The 21,007-nt window shown below is 40.3% G+C and overlaps 1 protein-coding gene across 2 annotated transcripts in view; it reads right to left on the minus strand.

Annotated features, from left to right (window-relative positions):
* Positions 1-21,007, minus strand: part of KANSL1L (KAT8 regulatory NSL complex subunit 1 like) — a 206,986-nt gene that overhangs the window by 131,553 nt on the left and 54,426 nt on the right. For both annotated transcript variants that reach the window (XR_012244986.1, XM_073633544.1), the window contains exon 4: positions 15,587-15,778. Coding sequence is in view for 1 of the 2 variants with exons in the window: in XM_073633544.1 (XP_073489645.1) it covers positions 15,587-15,778 (192 nt within the window). In the remaining variant the exon portion in view is untranslated. The remainder of the gene's footprint in view (positions 1-15,586; positions 15,779-21,007) is intronic.

Consider the following 21,007-nt stretch of genomic DNA (forward strand, 5'->3'; position numbering starts at 1 on the left):
GCAGACAGGTCAGACAGGGGTCAGCACTTATTGGTTGGTGGAATGGGGAAAGATGTGGGGAGGGCTATGGCAGATGATATGAAGGTTCCTATGTTACAATCAAGCATTGGAAATTGTACTATTTGTACTAAAATAAAAAAAATGCAACATACATTTGCAAAATGTGACAATTAATTAAAGTGTTTCTTCACCAATGCCAGAAGTCTGCAAAGCAAAATAGGTGAGTTGGAAGCTCTGGTGCATGAGGAGAGAACTATGATCTAATTGGTATTGCTGAATCTTGGCTTCATTCTTTTTGTGACTGAACTACTATTATTCCTGGCTATGCCCTCTTTCGAAAGATAGGGTAAAACAGAGGGGTGGTGGTGCCTGTCTCTATATGAGAAGTGATCTCAAAGCGAGTGTGAAAGAGGACCTAGTTGATGGAGAGTGTGATGAGTCTGAAGCATTATGGGTGGAACTGTACATGGGTGTGCGTACTACAAAGGTTGTCATTGGAGTTTGTTATAGACCTCCCAGTGTTAGTGAGGAGGTGGAGACTCAGCACCATGCGCAGATGGAACAGACTGCAAGGGCTGGGACAGTGATAATGGGGGATTTTACCTACCCGGAAATTGACTGGAGTAATGGCACTGCTGGGACAGTTAAAGGGCAAAAACTTATAAACCCATTACAAGAGAATTTTATGGTCCAGTTTATTGAGGCCCCGACTAGGAATGACGCTCTGCTGGACCTGGTAACCTTAAACCACGCAAAGCTTATTACCAATATTCATATAAAAGAACACCTGGGTAGCAGTGACCATAACATGATTTCATTTAATGTAAGCTGTAAGCAAAAAACACATGCAGGAAAGATAAAAACACTTAACTTTAGGAGAGCAAATTTTACAAGGATGAGGGCTGCTCTTCAGGACTTAGACTAGGAGGGTAAACTCACTGCAAAGTATATTCCCATGGGCAATAAGTTTAAAAGGCTAAAAATAAAACCTATGTGGCCAAAGTTAAAATGGCTATAAATAATACAAAAAGAGCTTTTAAAGAATATAAAAATGAAGGCACATTATCATCGTTTAAATGATACAAAGAATATAACAGAATATGTAAAAAGGAAATCAAGGATGCAAAAATTCAAAACGAACAACAGATTGCATAGTAGGACAAACCCCCAAAAATTCTTCAAATATATTAATAGTAAAAAGGTCAGGTCTGAGCATGTAGGACCTTTACAAAATAACCTAGAATGGGTGACTGGGGACAAAGAGAAGGGAAATTTATTAACCACTTCAGCCCTGGAAGATTTGGCTGCTCAATGACCAGGCCCTTTTTTGCGATATGGCACTGCGTCGCTTTATTGACAATTGCGCGATCGCGCGACGTTGTACCCAAACAAAACTGATGTATTTTTTCCCCCAATTAGAGCTTTCTTTTGGTGGCATTTGATCATCTCTGCGTTTTTTATTTTTTTGCGCTATAAACAAAAAAAAGAGTGACAATTTTTAAAAAAGGTATTTTTTTCCTCAGTTTAAGCTGATATGTATTCGTCTACATATTTTTGGTAATTAAAAGCGCAATAAAAACATATAGTGATTGGTTTGCGCAAAAGTTATAGCATCTATAAAATAGGGGAAAAATTCATGGCATTTTTATTATTATTTTTTTTTATTACTAGTAATGGCGGTGATTAGCGATTTTTATCGGGACTGCAACATTATGGCGGACAGATCAGACACTTGACACATTTTTGGGACCATTGGCATTTATACAGCGATCAGTGCTATAAAAATACACTGATTACTGTGTAAATGTCACTGGCAGTGAAGGGGTTAACATTAGGGGGCGATCAAGGGGTTAACTGTGTTACCTAGGGAGTGATTCTAACTGTGGGGGGATGGAACTGCCTGGGGGAGGAGAGCAATCATTGTTTATACTTGGCACAAAAGATCGCTCTCCTCACCCCTGACAGCACGGAGATCTGTCTGTTTACCTTGACAGATCTCCGTTCTGTCTGTGTGGAGTGATCGCGGGTGCCTGGTGGTTATCGCGACCGCCTTGCACGTGCATCGGCTCTGGCGTTGCGCGCCCCCTAGTGGTCAAAAGGCGAGCTGACATTTACCTACGACGGTTCGCCCAGGGGAGCCAAACTGTGGTGGCTGGTCGGGAAGGGGTTAAATACTTTCTTCAGCTCTGTGTACACAAAGGAGCATGGGGAAGCTCATGTCCATAATGGTGGTGGTAGTGACACAGCCCCAAATGATCCGCAATGGCTCAAAAGTGATATGGTCCAGAAATATTTAGACAGAATAAGGCCCCTTTCACACTGGGGCGTCGGCGGTAAAGTGCCGCTATTTTTAGCGGCACTTTACCGTCGTATTTGCGGGGGTATTCGGCCGCTAGCGGGGCGCTTTTAACCCCCGCTAGCGGACGAAAAAGGGTTAAAACCACGCTTTTCCAGCGGTATAGCCACACTGCCCCATTGATTTCAATGGGCAGGAGCGGTATACACACCGCTCCTTCACCGCTCCAAAGATTCTGCTAGCAGGACTTTTTTTACTGTCCTGCCAGAGCACCGTTCCAGTGGGAAAGCCCGAGGGCTTTCACACTGAAGAGACAGGAGCAGCTCTTCCAGGGCGCTTTGCAGGCACTATTTTTAGTGCTGTGGTGCCTGCAAAGCGCCCCAGGGAAAGGGGTCTAAAGGTGGATAAAGCACCTGGACCAGATGGCATCCACCCATGGATCCTAAAAGAATTGAGCTCTGTAATTTCAAGGCCAATCCAGTGGACTCATTAATGACTGGAATGGTACCACTGGATTGGCCTAGGGCCAATGTGGTGCCCATATTTAAAAAGGGATCAAAGTCTTTGCCAAGTAACTATAGACCTGTTAGCTTAACTTCTATAGTCGGGAACATACTGGAGAGTTTAATAAAAGACCTCACAGACGAGTTCTTGCTGGAAAAAAATTTTTCAAGCAACAGACAGCATGGATTCATGAAAGGCAGAAGTTGTCCAACAAACCCGATTTCTTTTTATGAGGAGGTAAGTAAAACCTTGGACAGAGGGGTGGCTGTGGACGTGGTATACTTGGATTTTGCAAAAGTGTTTGACACAGTTCCCCACACACGACTAATGTATAAGGTAAAGTCTACAGGCTTGGAAATATCAGTTTGTAAATGGATAGAAAATTGGCTAAAAGACAGAATTTAGAGAGTAGTGGTTAATGATTCTTACTCTGAATGGTCTAAGGTTATCAGTGGTGTACCCCAAGGTTCAGTGCTGGGACCCTTACTTTTTAATATCTTTATAAATAATATAGGGTCTGGGATTAAAAATACTATTTCAGTCTTTGCAGATGACACTAAGCTATGCAGTGGAATAATGTCTTTACAGGATGTCTCCAATTTACAAGCCAACCTCAATGCACTGTCTAATTGGGCAAATAAGTGGCAAATGAGGTTTAATGTTGATAAATGTAAAATTAGGCACTTGGGGGCTAAGAATATGAATCCATCATACATACTAGGGGGGCACAACTGGGGGAATTAATGGTGGAGAAGGATCTGGGGGTTTTGGTAGATCATAAGCAAAATAATAACATGTAATGCCAAGCTGCAGTTTCCAATGTGAGCAAAGCCCTTTCTTGTATTAAGAGAGGTATGGACTCCAGAGAGAAATATATCATTTTGCCCCTGTACAAATCATTAGTAAGACCTCATCTGGAATATGCAGTTCAGTTTTGGGCTCCAGCTCTCAAAAAGGATATCAGGGGAACTGGTGCAGAGAAGCGCGACCAAACTGATGAGGCATGCAGAAGCTCAGCTATGAGGAACAATTAAAGCAACTGAAGCTATTCCCTCTTGAGAAGAGGAGATTAAGGGGGGATATGATCAACATGTACAAATACATAAGTGGTCCATATAGTGAACTTGGTGTTTCAGTTATTCACTTTAAGGTCATCACAGAGGACAAGGGGGCACTCTTTACATCTAAAGGAAAAAAGATTTAATCTCCAAATACGGAAATGTTTCTTCACAGTAAGAGCTGTGAAAATGTGGAATAGACTCCCTCCAGAGGTGGTTCTGGCAAGCTCAGTAGATTGCTTTAAAAAAGTCCTAGATTGTTTCCTAAATGTACAGAATATAACTGGGTACTAACATTTATAGGTAACGTTAATCCAGGGAAAATCCGATAGCCTCTCGGGGAATCAGGAAGGAATTTTTTCCCCTGCAATAGCAAATTGGAGCATGCTTTGCTGTTTTTTTTTTGCCTTCCTCTAGATCAACTGTGGATATAGGATTGTATTTTTTTTTTTTTGGTTGAGCTAGATGGACTTGTGTCTTTTTTCAATCTGACTGCATTGGAACTGCAATTGCTTCTAAAAAGTCCTAACCCGTTGTCTATAGTATTTTACATACAGTCCGCACCCTCTATTGCTCAGCTACCGCCTCTGTCTATAATATAGACTCATGATGCAAGCACCTGTTCACACCCACCTCCACCCTAAACTCTCTCTAAAATAAATATTTTCTACTTGCTGTAAAATATTTTTCCAAATATTTTTCCTGAAATCTAATGAGGGACACAGGACATTTGGGTTATTCTGCCCCTTCAGGAGATGTGAACACTACCAAAAAAAAAAAAACAAAAAACGTCATGCCAGCCCCTGCATAATCCTGCTTCCAGCCATTACGTTTTGGTTTTGCAGTTTAGCAGTACACAAGGCCATAACGTAGAGGGATGGGACCTGTATCCTCAATGGACTTCAAGACAAAGATTTTACATTAAGTAAAAACATATTTTTATTGTCTAGTGAAGAAGGAATTCAGACAAGGATGTGGAAATCTTACCACAAGGAAATATAAAGGAATCAATGCCTGCTAGAAAAAAAAAGTGAGAAAGCAAATATGGAAATTACCATAACCAGAAAAAACACAGGTAAGTGCCACTAAGGAGGAAACTGCTACCTGAAAGGATGATGGACATCATCTAATAATGTGGAGCACAACCAATCATCAACCATTCAGAAAACAGGTAAAGCAACAAACAGGAGAAAAAAAAAACACTTAAACCAACAGCTAAGGTGGTCAACAAAATAGGATTTATACTGCAGTTTTGGGTTGTTTTTTTTTGCTTTTGTTTTTTTGGTTGTACTACTGTTTCATGTTGTTTTGCTTTGTCTCAATGTATTTATTATTTTTGTTTTTTTCCATTTTACTGTGTTTTTTATTTTGTTTTCTCTTTCTCCCTCGACCTGTTGGCACCCTTCCAGTGGTCCAGAGGGAGCACTCAGACCCGTGTCTTCTTCATCATGCACAGTTCCCCTTTCAGTCCCATCTCGTGACCTAGGTGGTAACTTGATGTGGATGCCAATGATGGCCCTGCATTTTCAGAACCCTACCTTGGCACACTTGGAGTCAGGATGCCGCATGAAGCATTTGGTACAAATTCAATTCATGTCCTACAAAATTCCCACATTACATAGGAGTAAGGGATGATTTGTGTTTTTTTTTTTTTTTTTTTTTATGAGGACAGTAGTTTTATGTGATTGTTATGGCTTTATTTGGTTTATGTCTTTATGTATTAATGGTTGTAATTTTTTCCATGTTCCTTTTTGTCTTTATAGTATATATCTGTGTAATTTATTGGACAACTTTAATAAATCTGATAATACACGGTCCTGATAAAGTGGGGTGTCCTGCAAAACACATAGACCAATTATCATAAAAATGATGTCATTGGGACTCATCCACATCTATGTGATTACCACATATGACATAACATTTTATATGTTCAATTGTGTGATTGTCTGCTGACTTTTATAAAAAAAAAAAATTGTAATAAAGAATGCTTTTATGAATTAGAACTGTGGTTTTTGGACTCTGAGTGGCAAATTTAAAGTCCCGTGCGATTTTTAACTCTGTTTGTTACTGTTAAAGAGTGGAAACTCAGTGTGTCCCTGATCTTTGAGGACAGACTCACTTTGAATTTGTTCAGAGTAGGGGATGATGCCCTTGGAAGTTATTAATTAGCGATATCCCACTGCTTTTTTGATTCCATGATGGTATACTGCAGTAGGGTGAAAGCTTCATATACCTAATTCATGAATGTAGGGAAAGGAAGTCCAGACAGAAAAAAGTATGACAAAACAAAAAAATTCACCAGTTCAGAGCAACAGGCTTTAATAGAAATGGCAAAGGAAGGTTGGTAAATACGGTTTGTCCAAACAAAAAGGCCAACTAGTTAACAGGCAAAGGGTAAAGAGTATTTCCACCTTTGCAGTCAGAAAACCTTGCTGTTATGTGTTCCCATTCACACAGTATGGTGTACCTAGAAATAATTACAAATATTTTACCTTTTAGATGTTTCTTTGGGTAGACTGCAAGAAATCCACCCACACCATGTTATTGCCAAAAAATATACAAATATATATTGGAAATCAAATCTGTATTAACAATTTAAAACAGTTTATTGATAATTTATTTTTACTCTGTATTCCAAAGGCTGGTTTTTTTTTTAATTACGTGACCAGCAGCAGAGGACTAGAAGCTTCTCCTGCTTATGTTTCCCTGCAGACCGGCTGGGAAAGAGCTGGGTCGTGTGACAGCTGTATATCAATTAGGAAAAATGGTACTAAGATTTTTTTTTTTTTTTTTAAATAAAAATATTTACAGTGCCATCAGCCACATACAGAAATAGAAGGGACAATGTAAATGGAATAGTGTGTGTGTTTAGTATCACTTACACTGCATAGCAGAGGAAAACTGTGATGGAACAGTCTAGCACCCAGCTTGGGTGCTTCCGTCAGTATACAGCTTCCTCTAGTCTGGACCCAGGAACCAAGTATTATAGCTGAATATTGCACCCAAGATACTAGACGACACTAGCTTAGGTGCATACTGGAACTCAAACTCTTTATTGTAAATTCACACAGAATATATAGATCAGGTAGGGCCTGATCACATTACCCTAATAATACAAACTGTAAACATGAATTTAAGTAACATAGGTAAGGAACCACCAACATACATATAATGCTAATCCACATATAGCAACTAATAGCTGACAATGGAAATAGAAAAAATACAGCGCTACCAAATCCCTACCAGCAGCAGCTAAATTGTGAGATATACACAAAAAACAATAAAAGATAAAAAACTGCGCTAATAGCTGACAATGATCTAATTAATATGAACTAAATTAAAAAACGAGTTACTTAAACATGCCGAGATGCCCAGACTGTTCGGCACCCAGCCCACAGCCCTGGATACACAAAGAACATTACACATTATTATAAACATAAACACAAAATCCCACAATGGCTCAATAACAAGGAAAAGTGGTGACAATATTAATCACAATCATAGCAGGAGACCGCAGCCCAGCTCAGACTGTCCGCCACCAGTATTCAAGAAGACCCAGCGCTGTCGAAATCACATTAATCAGCTTCCTTTTCACATACATCTGCTCGCTGAGTTTCAAGTTGGCAGAGACTATCATGGTTTCCTCGACTGTTAAATGTAATAATGTCCTCTTGCATTATATGACAGGACATCTTTGTAAATGCTTGTAGCTCCCTCAAATGCCAGGGACCATAGTCAGTAGGCAAGAGGCTACCTTCCAAAAGCCCCTGTCCTGGTTGGGTCTGTCACAAAAACTTTTGGAGTTTTCAGAAATGAGCAAGTAAAATGTAAGCACCACTATTTTAGTTATGCTATTTAAATGAGAACATGCAAGTAGGTGTTATGCCGATTTGGCTGCAAAAGTGAAAACACACTCTAAATGGAATTCACCCTTAGGAAAAGATTAGAGAAACAAGATGTTAAAAGTCATACGTTTACAATTGGAGGCTTAAGAGGAACACTCTTAATCCTTGAGTCCAGGGAGAGGGAAGTCCATAACGTGAAGGGCTTACCTGGGGGAAAAAGTAATTTCTCAAGCATATGTAAATGGAGAAAAGGCAGAAAGGTAGCAAGCCTAAATCCCTTAACTATGACGTCATATGTTGTTGCCCCAGTGTCACCGCTCTCGCATGTTCCTAGGACACGGCGCGACCCCGATCTGGGTAAAAAGCCGATGACGCGGTTCTTTAACCATGTGTTTGGCTGTGTGTCTAATCACAGGCTATCACATGTAAACACGGAAGTTCCATTTTCTGCTCTCTTTGCCTTACACTGACAGAGTGTGAGGTGAGGAGAGCCAATCAGCTGCATCTCCTCGCAGCAGAGACTGTACAGGTAGTCAGGGCACTGATCAGTGCCCCGATTATCAATGTAGCCCCAGCAGTGCCCATCAGTGCTGCCTATCCGTGCCACCTATCAGTGTGGCATATGAGTGCCACCTAACCAGGACCCTTCAGTGCTGCCTCATCAGTGCACATCAGTGAAGGAGATGAATTACTTACTTTCAAAATGTACTGGCAAAAACTTTTTTTTTTCAAAATTTTCAGTCTTTGTTTTCATTTTCTTTTGCAAAAAATAAAAAAACCCAGCAGGGATTAAATACTATTAAAACAAAGCTCTATTTGTGGGAAGAAAATGATACAAATTTAATTTGGGTATAGCGTGACAGCGCTGAAACAAAAAATTGGCCTGGGCAGGAAGGGGGTGAAAGTGTCCAGTACTGAAGCGGTTAAAGTGTAACTAAAGGCAAAACTTTTTTTTTCCTAGTTTTGGACAAAATGGAGAGGGATTAGAACACCTGCCTTATAGAATAAGACTTTATTAATTTTCAAATATATAATACAGACGCAAAGAAAACTTCATATTGTCATAATACCAGATAACATTCCTAGTTTGAAAAAAAAAAAGTGGTGAATTTGCTCAATGTTGGAAAAAGACAGAAGGATGAAAAATCCTGAAATTACATGAGTATTAAAGTATATCTGACACATCTGTGAGGGACCCGTGGCAGGTAAGCATGTTAGGGCTTGAGGTCTAGGGTCATATACTGGATGTGTCACAGGGGTCTCCACCTGAGTCTTGGAGCGTGGTGACAAACCTAAGAACATAATGATGTGGTCCTTCCCAAAAAGAGGGTTGTGGGTGAATACCCATGTATGATTTCAGAATTTAAAGGGGAAATGAAATGGACTAAAAGGATGGGCTCGCTGATGGAGAAGGGCAAGGTAGAAGAAGAGGGAGAAGATGAAAAAAGACTGGAGAAGAAAAAAAGGAGGGGAGGGAGAGAAGGGATGCGTATGTGGATGGGAAAGGCCTAGCTCGAATCTTGTGCTGAAAGGTCCCCAATTCAGGAGAACGGAGGAGAGTTTGGAACCAAGGAGAGTCAGAAAAGAATACCAGATACACCAGGTAAATATGTATGTAAAAAATGTATCATGATGTTGCGCCAACAGTTCCTCCAGACGTATGCAAGGGAGAGAATACCTGTTAGTTTTTATTGTGTTCTGTGCTCTCCCTATTTGTCCTGTTTAATGTGATCATCAAAAGTGGAATTAAAAACATCCCAAATTTTGGGTTGACATCAGAACAGCAATAGAGGAGAAATCTTCTAGTGGGGACACTAGTTCTACTTGGTGACACCAGGATTCCCTCACTTTGGAGAGATTTATTCTCACTTCCTGTTTTGTGACAGGAAGTGAAGGGAAATCTCCCCAATGAAACACAGATGACAAAAAAAATCCTGGCAGGAGTTATAACACTTCTTTACTTTACGCTGTCCATTTTATAGTATGTTGTGTCATATCAAAATCAAACCCCAAAAACTACAGGTGCATCTCATAAAAAATAGAATATCAATCAAAAAGTTCATTTATTTCAGGATTTTAAATACAGAAATGTTGGCATAGTAAAAAGTATGTCCATGTACAGTATAGTATGCACTCAATACTTGGTCAGGGGCTCCTTTTGCTTGAATTACTGCATTAATGTGGTGTGGCATGGAGGTAATCAGCCTATGGCACTGCTGAGGTGTTATGGAAGCCTAGGTTTCATTGATAGTGGTTTTCAGCTCATCTGCATTGTTGGATCTGAGGTCTCATTTTTTCTCTTGACAATACCCCACAGATTCTCTGTGAGATTTAGGTCAGGCAAGTTTGCTGTTTAATCAAGCACAGTGATACCATGATATATAAACCAGGTATTGGTACTTTTGGCAGTGTGGGCAGGTGCCAAGTCCTGCTGAAAAATGAAATCGGCATATCCATAAAGTTAATCAGCAGAGGGAAGCATGACGTGCTCTAAAATTTCCTGGTAGAGGGTTGGGCTGACTTTGGACTTGATAAAACACAATGGACCAACACCAGCAGATGAAATGACTCCCCAAAGGTATCACGGACTATGGAAAAATGTTGCATTTCATTTGGAAATCAAGGTTCCAGAGTCTGGAGGAAGAGTGGAGAGGCACAGATTCCAAGCTGCATGAGGTCCAGTGTGAAGCTTCCACAGTCTGTGATGATTTGGGGAGCCATGTCATCTGTTGGTGTTAGTCAACTGTGTTTTATAAAAGGCCAAAAGTCAACGCAGCCCTCTTGCTTCCCTCTGCTGACCAGCATTTTGGAGATGCTGATTTCCTTTTTTTTTAGCAGGACTGGGCACCCGCCCACACTGCCAAAAGTACCAATACCTGGTTTAATAATCAGGATATCACTGTGCTTGATTGACAGCAAACTCGCCTGACCTAACCCCCATAGAGAACCTGTGAGGTATTGTCAAGAGGAAGATGAGAGACACCAGACCCAGCAATGCAGACAAGCTGAAGGCCACTATCAAGGAAACCTGGGCTTCCATAACACCTCAGCAATGCCAAAGGCTGATTGACTCCATGCCACGCCACATTGATGCAGTAATTCATGCAAAAGGAGCCCCAACCAAGTTTTGAGTGCATACTATACTGTACATGGACATACTTTTCAGTAAACCAACATTTCTTTACTAAAAATCCTTTTTTATTTATTGGACTTATGTAATATTCTAATTTTCTGAGATACTGAAGTTTGGGTTTTCACTAGCTGTAAGCCATAATCATCAAAAATAAAAGAAAGAAATGCTTGAAATATTTCACTCTGTGTGTAACACATCTATATAAAATATATGAGTTTAACTTTTTGAATTGAATTACTGAAATTAATTAACTTTTTGATGATATTTACATTTTCTGAGATGCACGTGTATATATTAAGTGGAAACTATTTCTCCCCCCTCACCTTTCTGCTGGGATCACTACCACAATGCCTGCTCCATCCCTGGGCTATAATCCGGTCTAGACCTACCTCCTATTTACAGAGAGACCCTAATGAGGCATTGTGTTTTTCACATATATCTGCAAACATGTGTAACCAAAAAATGTTTTTAATGCAAACTGTTGAACAATGTTTTTTGTTTTTTTGAAGGTTAATCTCCCTGACGGTATTCTCGAGTGTGGCTCGGGGTGGATTTTCAGCACCAAAAGCAGTAACCCCGAGCCACACTCGGGATTGCATCGCAGGATACAGGTACAGCAAACTTACCTTGTCCCCAGGATCCTGCGATGTCCTCCCCGCTCTGTGTGCGAGCTGTCCTCTGCTCGATCTATCACAGAGCCGAGCTCCGTTCCCTGAGAGCATTGCGACGCACAGGGACGGAGAACGGCGCCAAATTCAAAAAGTAAAAAACACAATACATATACAGTACACTGTATTCCCACAGATTACATTACTGTATCAATGTATTTCACATCCCTTTTGTTCCTAGTGGTTTGTCCAGTGCCCTGCATTCAGTTTTATTTTATAAATACTGTTCTTTCTGCCTGGAAACTGGAGATTGTCCATAGCAACCAAAACCGTCCCTTTACATCAAAAGTGGTTTTAGACCAGCTAGAAAACAGCGATAATAAATTAGAATCACTTGCAGAATTGAGCTATAGTGATTTGTGGGGAGATCCGTCATCAAACACTGAAAGTAATGACAGTGACAATTCTGCAACTGAGCAAATTTCAGTGTTTTGATTTGATTACATTGAATAATTTTTATTATTATTATATTATTATTTGTGATAATTATTTATAGTTATCTATTATATTATAGTTTATGATATCGTGTTTCAAACTTTATCATACCCGGGATGTCTACTAGACTCTCGTTTGAACAGATTTAAGTGAGTAATTCTTAAGAATTACAGGCCTATAATATAAAATGCCAAATTTTCATGTAAAATAATTGTACCACTTTCAGCATCAACAATCTGAAATAATCATACCGCCAGGGAGGTTAACTGGTAAGTATGCTGGGAAAACATTTATTTGCGCTATGCATAAAAATTAGTTATCAATTGGGATGTTGCCATTTTTGTATAGCTTGATTACTGGAACTGGCATGGGGACACATTGGAGACTACTTCAGCTGTCATTGTACTCTTGCTTGGATTACTAATACTCCCTGCGCACTTAAAGGGTAATGGGCTGCCTCCACGCAAAGCTGCCCTTAAAGGAGTTGTAAAGGCAGAAGGGTTTTATTCTATGCATTACAATAAAAATCCTTTTGTGTGTAGCAGCCTCCCCAGCCCCCTTAATTACTTACCTGAGCTCCATCTCTCTCCAGCAATGTCCACAAATGTCTAAGCCATCCGGGACACTCCTGATTGGCTGTGACACAGCAGCAGTGCCACTGGCTCCGACGGCTGTCAATCAAAGTCAGTCAGTCAATCAGGGGAGAGAGGGGGTGGAGCCGGGTCAGAGCTCTGTGTCTGAATGGACACACAGAGCTGTGACTCAGCTCCAGTGCCCCCATAGGAAGCTGCTGAGGGCATTCAATAGGAGGGAGGGACCAGGAGCAGCAAAGAGGGATTCGAGAAGAGGAGGATCCGGGCTGCTCTATGCAAAAATATAGGCAAGTATAACATCTTTGTTAATTAAAAAAAATTAAAACGAGACTTTACAATCACTTTACTTTATCCATTGCTATATATGCTTTAACATAGAGACTTTTAAATATAAGAGTTAGGACTGGGAATAAATATGTGAATGAATGAGCTGGTCAAGCCCAGACAAATTACAGCCTCTGATGGAGGAACCCAACCGAAGTTAAAATGCATCCCGTGTCTACAATGCATGTGTCTACAGTGATGCTGGGAATTCCAGTCCTGGGTTGAACAGCTGCAGTGACAGCAGCTTTCTCTATCATCAGCACGCTTCATCCCCAGCCAGTGGTCAAGGCTGGTGGTTCTCTGGCTGCCCCTCTGACATTTCTGGCTCCCAAGTCACCTTAATGCCAAGCCTTACACATGTGTACTTTTAAGAGTTTGGACCACACATTACAGAAGGGCCTTGATGAGACAGTTTCCACATATATTTGCAAATGTGTGCAACTTAAACCTCTGTTTTATATGCAAATTGATAGACAGTGCTTTATTTTTTTTTGCAGGCTAGCTGGTAAATGTACTGGGAAAACTTTGTTTATGCTGCCCCCTATTTAACTGCAGACCAGGATGAGCTACCTCTTTGCCTGTTCTTTTTCCCCCAGAGTGCAATTAGCTTCCTCTCTCTTCTTCATTTCCTCAATTTCTATAATCAGCTGCCAATCTGGGCTGGAGAGGATCATTGTTAGCTCTCACACAACAGGACATGGTCAGCTACAATTAACAGATGGCAGATAAGCAGATGGCACACCTGATCACATATGTCTCCAGAAAAAATATTGCTCTGGCAGCAATCTTTACCAACAGGTTATGAATTAGTCCAAAAACAGTTTAACCAAATCAACCTCTTCCTGCTCACGCTATAGCCGAAAGACAGCTACAGCGCAGGCCTAAATTGCTGGGAGGTGTGTTGCGTTTGTTACAATATGATTTTTTTTATATTAATCAGACAAAAGATACATGGGACATAACATTACACAATAGTGAGTTGGTCAGATTACTGTCAGTTTTTTGGCTTGAGTAGATTTCTCAAACAAATGCTGTTTCATACAATGGGCACGTAGAGACCATTGTTGTATTCAATTGACAGTTTTCAACAGGCTATTGTCTCTATAGCTACAGGAAACAAGTAAGACATTACTTGTTTGAGATTCTATCAGCTCTCAAACTGAAAGAATGACTGTTAGATTACTGTCAGGTTTTGGCTTGAGTAGACAATGGGTACGTAGATACCATTGTTGGATTCAATTGACAGTTTTCAACAGTCCAGTGTTTCTACAGCTACAGTAAACAGGTATGTTTTCTATTGCTTGGTAACTATGGTAAACAGCCTGACACATAAATGGGGAATTCAGGCATAAGCTAGGAACACACATCATCATGCTTTAAGATCGGAAGCCACTAATGATAGAAGAAAGGTGCCTGATCCTCCAGAAGAATCGTTGCCAATGGAGATCACGAACATACAGTAACAGAAGATAAGTAACTTTTAAGTGTATTTGTACTACTATAGACCATAGGCTTTTCATTTGCTAAGCATTTTTCTTGTTATAGATATCTGTCAGTCTTGTATTGTATTCCTAATATTGTAATAGTTTTGTATGTACAGCATCTTTGTATAGTAAGAGCACATTTACACACTGCAGAAGTCTCAGCTTCCTTGTTTATACCACAGAGTAACCTTGCTAGATAGATGCAAGCAAAACAGGAGAGCGTCCATGTAGGTCCTCCCGTGCAGGAGTTGCCTGCGCGCACCCTGCGGGGCATGTGCGACTCGCTCTGTGATCAGCGAGTCAATGAGACTCAGCTGATCACAGATCAGAGTAAGGGTCCAACCCATCCCCTTACCACGCAATCAGCTGTCAGCCAAGGACAGCTGATCATGTGATGTAAACAGAGACGGTAATCGGTGAGGAGAAAAAAAAAAGCTGGTTACTGTCTGGAGTAAACGGGACATCGGTCCTGCACACTCTAGACCCACTGCTGCTAAGCAGTACCTACCAGTGCCACCTACCAGTGCACATCAGCATTGATAATCAGTGCCCACCAGTGCCACCTATCAATGCTGCCAATCAGTGCCTCATCAGCAGTGCCACCTACCAGTGCCCGTCAGTGCCGCCTCATCAGTGTTGCCTATCAGTGCACATCAATGAAGGAGAAAAATGACCTGGTTGCAAAATTTTTAACAAGCTATGAAAATTTTTTTTTTTTTTTTTTTTTAATTCCGGTCTTTTTTTGTTTGTTTAGCAAAAAATAAAAACCCCAGTAGTGATTAAACACCACCAAAAGGAAGCTCTATTTGTGTGAAGAAAATGCTAAAAATGTCATATGGGTACAGTGCTGCATGACCGCGCAATTGTCACTGAAAAGTAACAGCGGTGGAAGCTGAAAATTGACCTGGGCAGGAAGGGGGTTTAGTGCCCATTAAGCAAGTGCATACCAGCACATTAATACTGTCTTGCAGGGGGGGTTTATTTATTTTTTCTTATTCCTAGAGTTTACCAGCACTTTAAACATAGCAGTACTTCAATCCTTTTCATTAGATTAAAAAAAAAAAAGTTGGTTCAGAGCAACTACCAAGTTAATTTTAACATGATTAAAGGCATCCTACTAAAACTCTCTTAAGTGTTCAACAAGACACTGAAAGCAAAATACCTTCATGGTTCAGTGCAGTGCAGTTATGTAGCTGGATAAAACCCCTCATCATAGAGGTTTATTGGTTTTATTGTGATGGTTTACCTGCTTTTCTATGTTTCTCAGGAGCATAGTCGGACTGCTTGGAGACATTTCTAAATCTTTAGTGGGAGATAGATTTGTGTATTCTGGGGGTGTTGCCACCCTCTCTGCAGGCCTCAAAGAAATGCTTAGATCTGGCAGATGTTTCTTCCTGTGCAGAATAGAATCTGAAGGTTCCTCAAACAGCAGTGTTCCCTAGGACACAGATATAAATGAAACAATCCATCAAAACAAAATAAATGTTTTTTTTAATCTTTTTTTTTTTTTTTTTTTTTTTTTTTTATTGTTTTGGAAGAAATGGCTCATGTGGACATTTCCAGCACTTGAATGTGGAGGTGGGTGTGACGTCTCGATGGTGTTTGGAATATTTGATGTAAAAACATGCATAGTCTGTCTCATGTTGAGACAAGGTAAGCAAAAACACTTTACATAATTGTTCCCAAAGAGGCCACCTACCTTTCCAGACATTTTTAAAAAAAGGAAGTCATTAACTATAACTATAGTTCCTGTAGAAGTAATTTAGTAAAATGAATGCATTGCGATTTCAGGCGTTCCTACCTCACACATTCAATACACACTGCAGATCTTCAACGTGCTCATTATATGTGGAGGTGGCCTAATTAAGCACCTGTTTCATTTTCTCAAATGTCTACTTTAACCACCCTATCAATATTATACTGGATAAAACAAGCCTGGCAAGTGAGTGAACATGAGGTGGATGTCAATGGACATGTGTCCTGGCACTGGAGTAGGGAGCAAATAATCAGCACTAAGTACTATTCCACTTGCAATCTCTGAAAAATTTGTGCAAATGCTAAATCATACGTAGAAATCAACCTGCCTACGCCAATTAGGAGGAGATTGCCAGAAAACACAGCAAGTCAAAGAAACAAAGGAAGTAAAGATGAGCTCTGGTGTGTTCGCACAGCCCACGTTCAGAGCCCGCCAGGAAGTCGGCACTGCGCTGCGCTAATCACAGGCAGTGAGACATTGTCCCGATGCGCAGCTGCAGAGCCCGGGAAATGTCTCACCACCTGTGATTAGCGCAGCGCAGTGCCGACTTCCTGGCGGGCTCTGCACGTAGGCTGTGCGAACAGACCAGAGCTCATCCTCAAAAGGAAGCAAGTCAATGTATACACTGTGCTACTGCTATACCTTAATGCCTGATTCACACCTATGCAAGTTGCAGTTTGCATATTGCAGGAGCATTTTGCGTTTTTCAATACAATGCTTTTAAATTCATTGAAGTCTATGGAACCAAAGACCAGTAAAAAAAAAATCGCTGAACTTTCCATAAAATGCATAGATGTGAACTACATCTATAGGAAACCATGTTAAATGGACTGTAGTGTGTTTATGCAAAACTTAAAAAAATGCACTAAACAAATGCAGAGGTGTGAACCAGGCCTAAAAGTGGTTGTAAACCCTCAGACGATACACAGAGATGAAACAAAATCTCCCTACACAAGTTTTACATGTATATCTGCAGTCTTTCCCTTTCTACATTCTTTAGAAGGTGCACATGGTGTTACAAATCTTTCTTCCTCATTCAGCAGTGGGTGTGGAGTCTGGCCATAAACTGTAAGAGAGCTGATTGGAGCAAAGGCACCCCCCCCCCCCTCCACATAGGCAGAGGAACGAAAAAACTTGCAGAGCTGCAGTCTGAATAGATAAGCTCTCTGCTTATCTCTAAGTTTCCTCCCCGACACAAATTTCCAGCTGCTTTTATCTCATGTCGAAGAGCTTGTCAGAAGTTATCATGCTGAAAACAGAGGAACGGATCAAAAAGACACCGGACTCAGAGCTTTGGAGAGAGATAAGTAAACACTACAGATATATGTAGATATATGTGCCCAGGTCAGATTTCATGAATGGGGTTTACAACTACTTTAGGTATATTTAGGCGGGGGGGGGGGTGCTTAAGACCACTGTCAAAAGGCACACACTAGTACTACTTCTTGCTAGGGACGTGCGGTGAGGTCAGTGGCTGGTGAGGCACTGGCTAGTATCAGAGCCAGATACACACAGGTTACATACACCGCGAACGTTAGAGCAAGAGCAATAATTCTAGTACTAGACTTCCTCTGTAACTCTAAACATGTAATCTGTAAAAAAATTTAAAGCGTCGCCTATGGAGATTTTTATGTATTGAAGTTTGGCGCCAATCCACGAGTGTGCGCAAATTTAAAGCGTGATATGTTAGGCATCTATTTACTTGGCGTAACATCATCTTTCACATTATACAAAAAAAAAAAAAAAAAAAAAGGTTATATTTAGTGTTTTTTTTGTTTTTTGTTTTTTATGTATGAAACAGTTTTTTCCCGAAAAAAAGGGGTTTGAAAAATTGCTGCGCAAATACCGTGTAAAAGTTTTAACAACCATTTTATTCCCTAGGGTGTCTGCTAAAAAAATATACTATAATGTTTGGGGGTTCTGAGTAATTTTCTATCAAAAAAAATATAATTATTACATGTAGGAGAGAAGTGTCAGAATTGGCCTGGATGGCAAGGGGTTAATTATCATAAGTAATATACAAATAATTATTATATATTGTTTCTAAGATAATTTACTATACATTTAAAAAACTGTACTCAAGCAGGTGGCTTAATGGACAAATTACTGAAGTTTGACGTTATAACTTTCAACCAGTAATTTCACAGTAAATAGATAATTTATTATTTATCTTATAACATATTGCATAATAATATATGATTTAGCTTGATTATAAAAGAGTACCTTTTCAACAGCAGATTCTCATTCTCCCTCTTAACTGTGTGAGAAAAACATGGGATTGTGGGTAAATCTTATACCCATAAACCCATGTCTTTTTCTTGCAGTTAAGAGGGCTGGGCTCGAAGGGAGCATGTCTTTTAGACACATGCCCCTTCTATAACACTGCCGTGAGAGGAGAGCCTCCACTGCAGCATTTTTATTGGACAGCTGGGGCTAATGGTACTTTACCATTGGTCCAAGACTCCAAGCTGTCCATTGAGCTCAGTGCCTCTGACAAGAAGTGAGGAGAGGCACTGTGAGCTCATCCTCTCAGTCTGCTGCAGAGTGTGCCAGCTTACGTTTAAACATACGCTCTGTATGTAGCTACTGACAGGCTGTGCAAGGAGCCCCGTATCTCCGGAACCATAGGTCGTAGGAGCCCCACATTTTTACTAGTAGTGGGTTAGGACTTAGGCTGTGACCTCAGATTGCCGAGCTACGACCCTCGAAGCTCTATTTTTTTTTTATGTATTTTTTTAAAATGTTTATGGCAGGTGAGGCAGAGACTGCACGTCCCTGCTTCTTGCACATCTTCACAAACACAACAGTGTCAGTCAGATAAAAAAAATAAAAAAAGTTTTGCCTGTGGCCCATTGTTCTCTAATGCGAGTATAGAGAAACATCTAAAGCCTGACTGCAGGCTAGGGACCCTACACTGGTCTTGGTGTTGTCAGGCAACCTGCGCTGGCTGAAGAGGCTGTGCTGAATGGCCAAAGAGGGAGCTTTTGAGAGTGGAGGATCAAATATAGGTTCTTTTTGCGTTCCCCTGGACCTAAACGAGCATTCAAACCCTGCAGTGTGGTGACCTCAATGCAAGAAAAGATTTTTTACTTTCCCTGGAGCTTCAACTTTAAGTAAAAAAGCAAAAAAAAAAAAAAGAAAAAAGAAGCGTACACCGATTGCTGAAAAATGGTGATAAAAATAAAGCTATTTAGGTAAAAACTATTCCTTGCTGTATTTTCTCTATGCATTGTTACTGCTGTGGTCACACAGATTTACTTCTACCCCAGTTTTTATAAATTGTGACCATAGCACTGAATTAGACAATGGGACACTGGAAGCCAACAGGTCCACTTTTTCTGTTCTCTATAAGCCAGCCTTTGTATGTGGAAAACAATCAAACAGCAGAAGCAATTTTCAGGTAGTGCTGGCAACTTTCAGGTAGTGCTGTGGGGTGATATACTGTGGTGTAAAGCTTCCCCAATAGCTTTCAGATGTCAGCATAAAAAAAAAAAAAAAAAAAAAAATGATATATATATATATATATATATATATAGATATAGATATATATCTATATATATATATATATATATATATTTTTTTTTTTTTTTTTCTTTTTAATAATAAAATATATAATAATAATAATAATAATAATAATAATAATAATAATAATAATAACAACAGGATTGTAGTATACCAGTTCTTAGATGTTATGGCTGCATTATTTTTTTTTCCCCCCGTAATCCCCCCATAATCCCCCAGTAACACATTTCTAGTTTTAGGACATCACTAACGCCAACATTGTCAATCTGGGGAGAGGTTAGTGTTAGATATGCTAGCAGATTAGGATAAACATGACTACTGAATTAAAGCCAAACTCCAGCTGACACTTTTAAATAAGTTACTGCAAAGGTATTCTACCATCTATCATTTAAGGCTTTACAAAGAAAATGACCATTTTATAGTGGCTCTAAATGCTAAGCTTTTCTTTAACTTTATTGCATTTAACCTTTAAGATAAAAAAAAGTTCCACTTGCCCCCCCCCCCCGTCCTTAAGCACTTACTTGACTCCCATCGATACAAGAAATAGAGGCAAGATGGCTGGGCTATATGGGGAAACAACTCAAGTGATTTTCCATCCCTTAATTAAAGTAGTATAAGAAGGAGAGGAGGGGGGGGGGGGGGAAGGGGGGGGATAGGGGAAGGGAAAGGGTAGGGCTGGGCAATAACCCTCCTCAGAAAGTGGGATTTTAAGGAAAAGGTGGCTGAGTTGCGTAGATGAGCATTGAAACAATCAGCTAAAATATAATAATGTTTATTGAGTAACAATATAAAAAGGTATAGGCAATACAAATATAAACATATAGTTATCCAGTAGTGACATCCAAAGTTCGTGCGTGACTAGAGCCAACATGTTTCGCAAACGGAATTTCGCTTCATCAGGGCTAGACACGATGCAGTTAATGCATTTACACTACTATAGTTCCAAGACTAGAGATTAAAATCACCATTCATTAGACAACAACCGCAGAGCCGGCCGGTATGGAATGTCACTGGGTGCCAGATCCCAGATAGACAGTGCCAGTAGGAGAACTGGGCCATACATTCAGGGTATTGTGCGCAGGAAACCACCTTAAAAGTAGAAGTATAGCGAGAAAAGGGGGGGGGGGCATCCATCGCTAACGGGCGGACGCCCGAACCCTCTACTAGGAAATATCTTTGCGGGCTTTGTCCCCCCCCCCCCCCCTTTTCTCGCTATACTTCTACTTTTAAGGTGGTTTCCTGCGCACAATACCCTGAATGTATGGCCCAGTTCTCCTACTGGCACTGTCTATCTGGGATCTGGCACCCAGTGACATTCCATACCGGCCGGCTCTGCGGTTGTTGTCTAATGAATGGTGATTTTAATCTCTAGTCTTGGAACTATAGTAG

Source organism: Aquarana catesbeiana, linkage group LG06 (genome assembly GCF_042186555.1).
Source record: "Aquarana catesbeiana isolate 2022-GZ linkage group LG06, ASM4218655v1, whole genome shotgun sequence".
Lineage (NCBI taxonomy): Eukaryota > Metazoa > Chordata > Amphibia > Anura > Ranidae > Aquarana > Aquarana catesbeiana.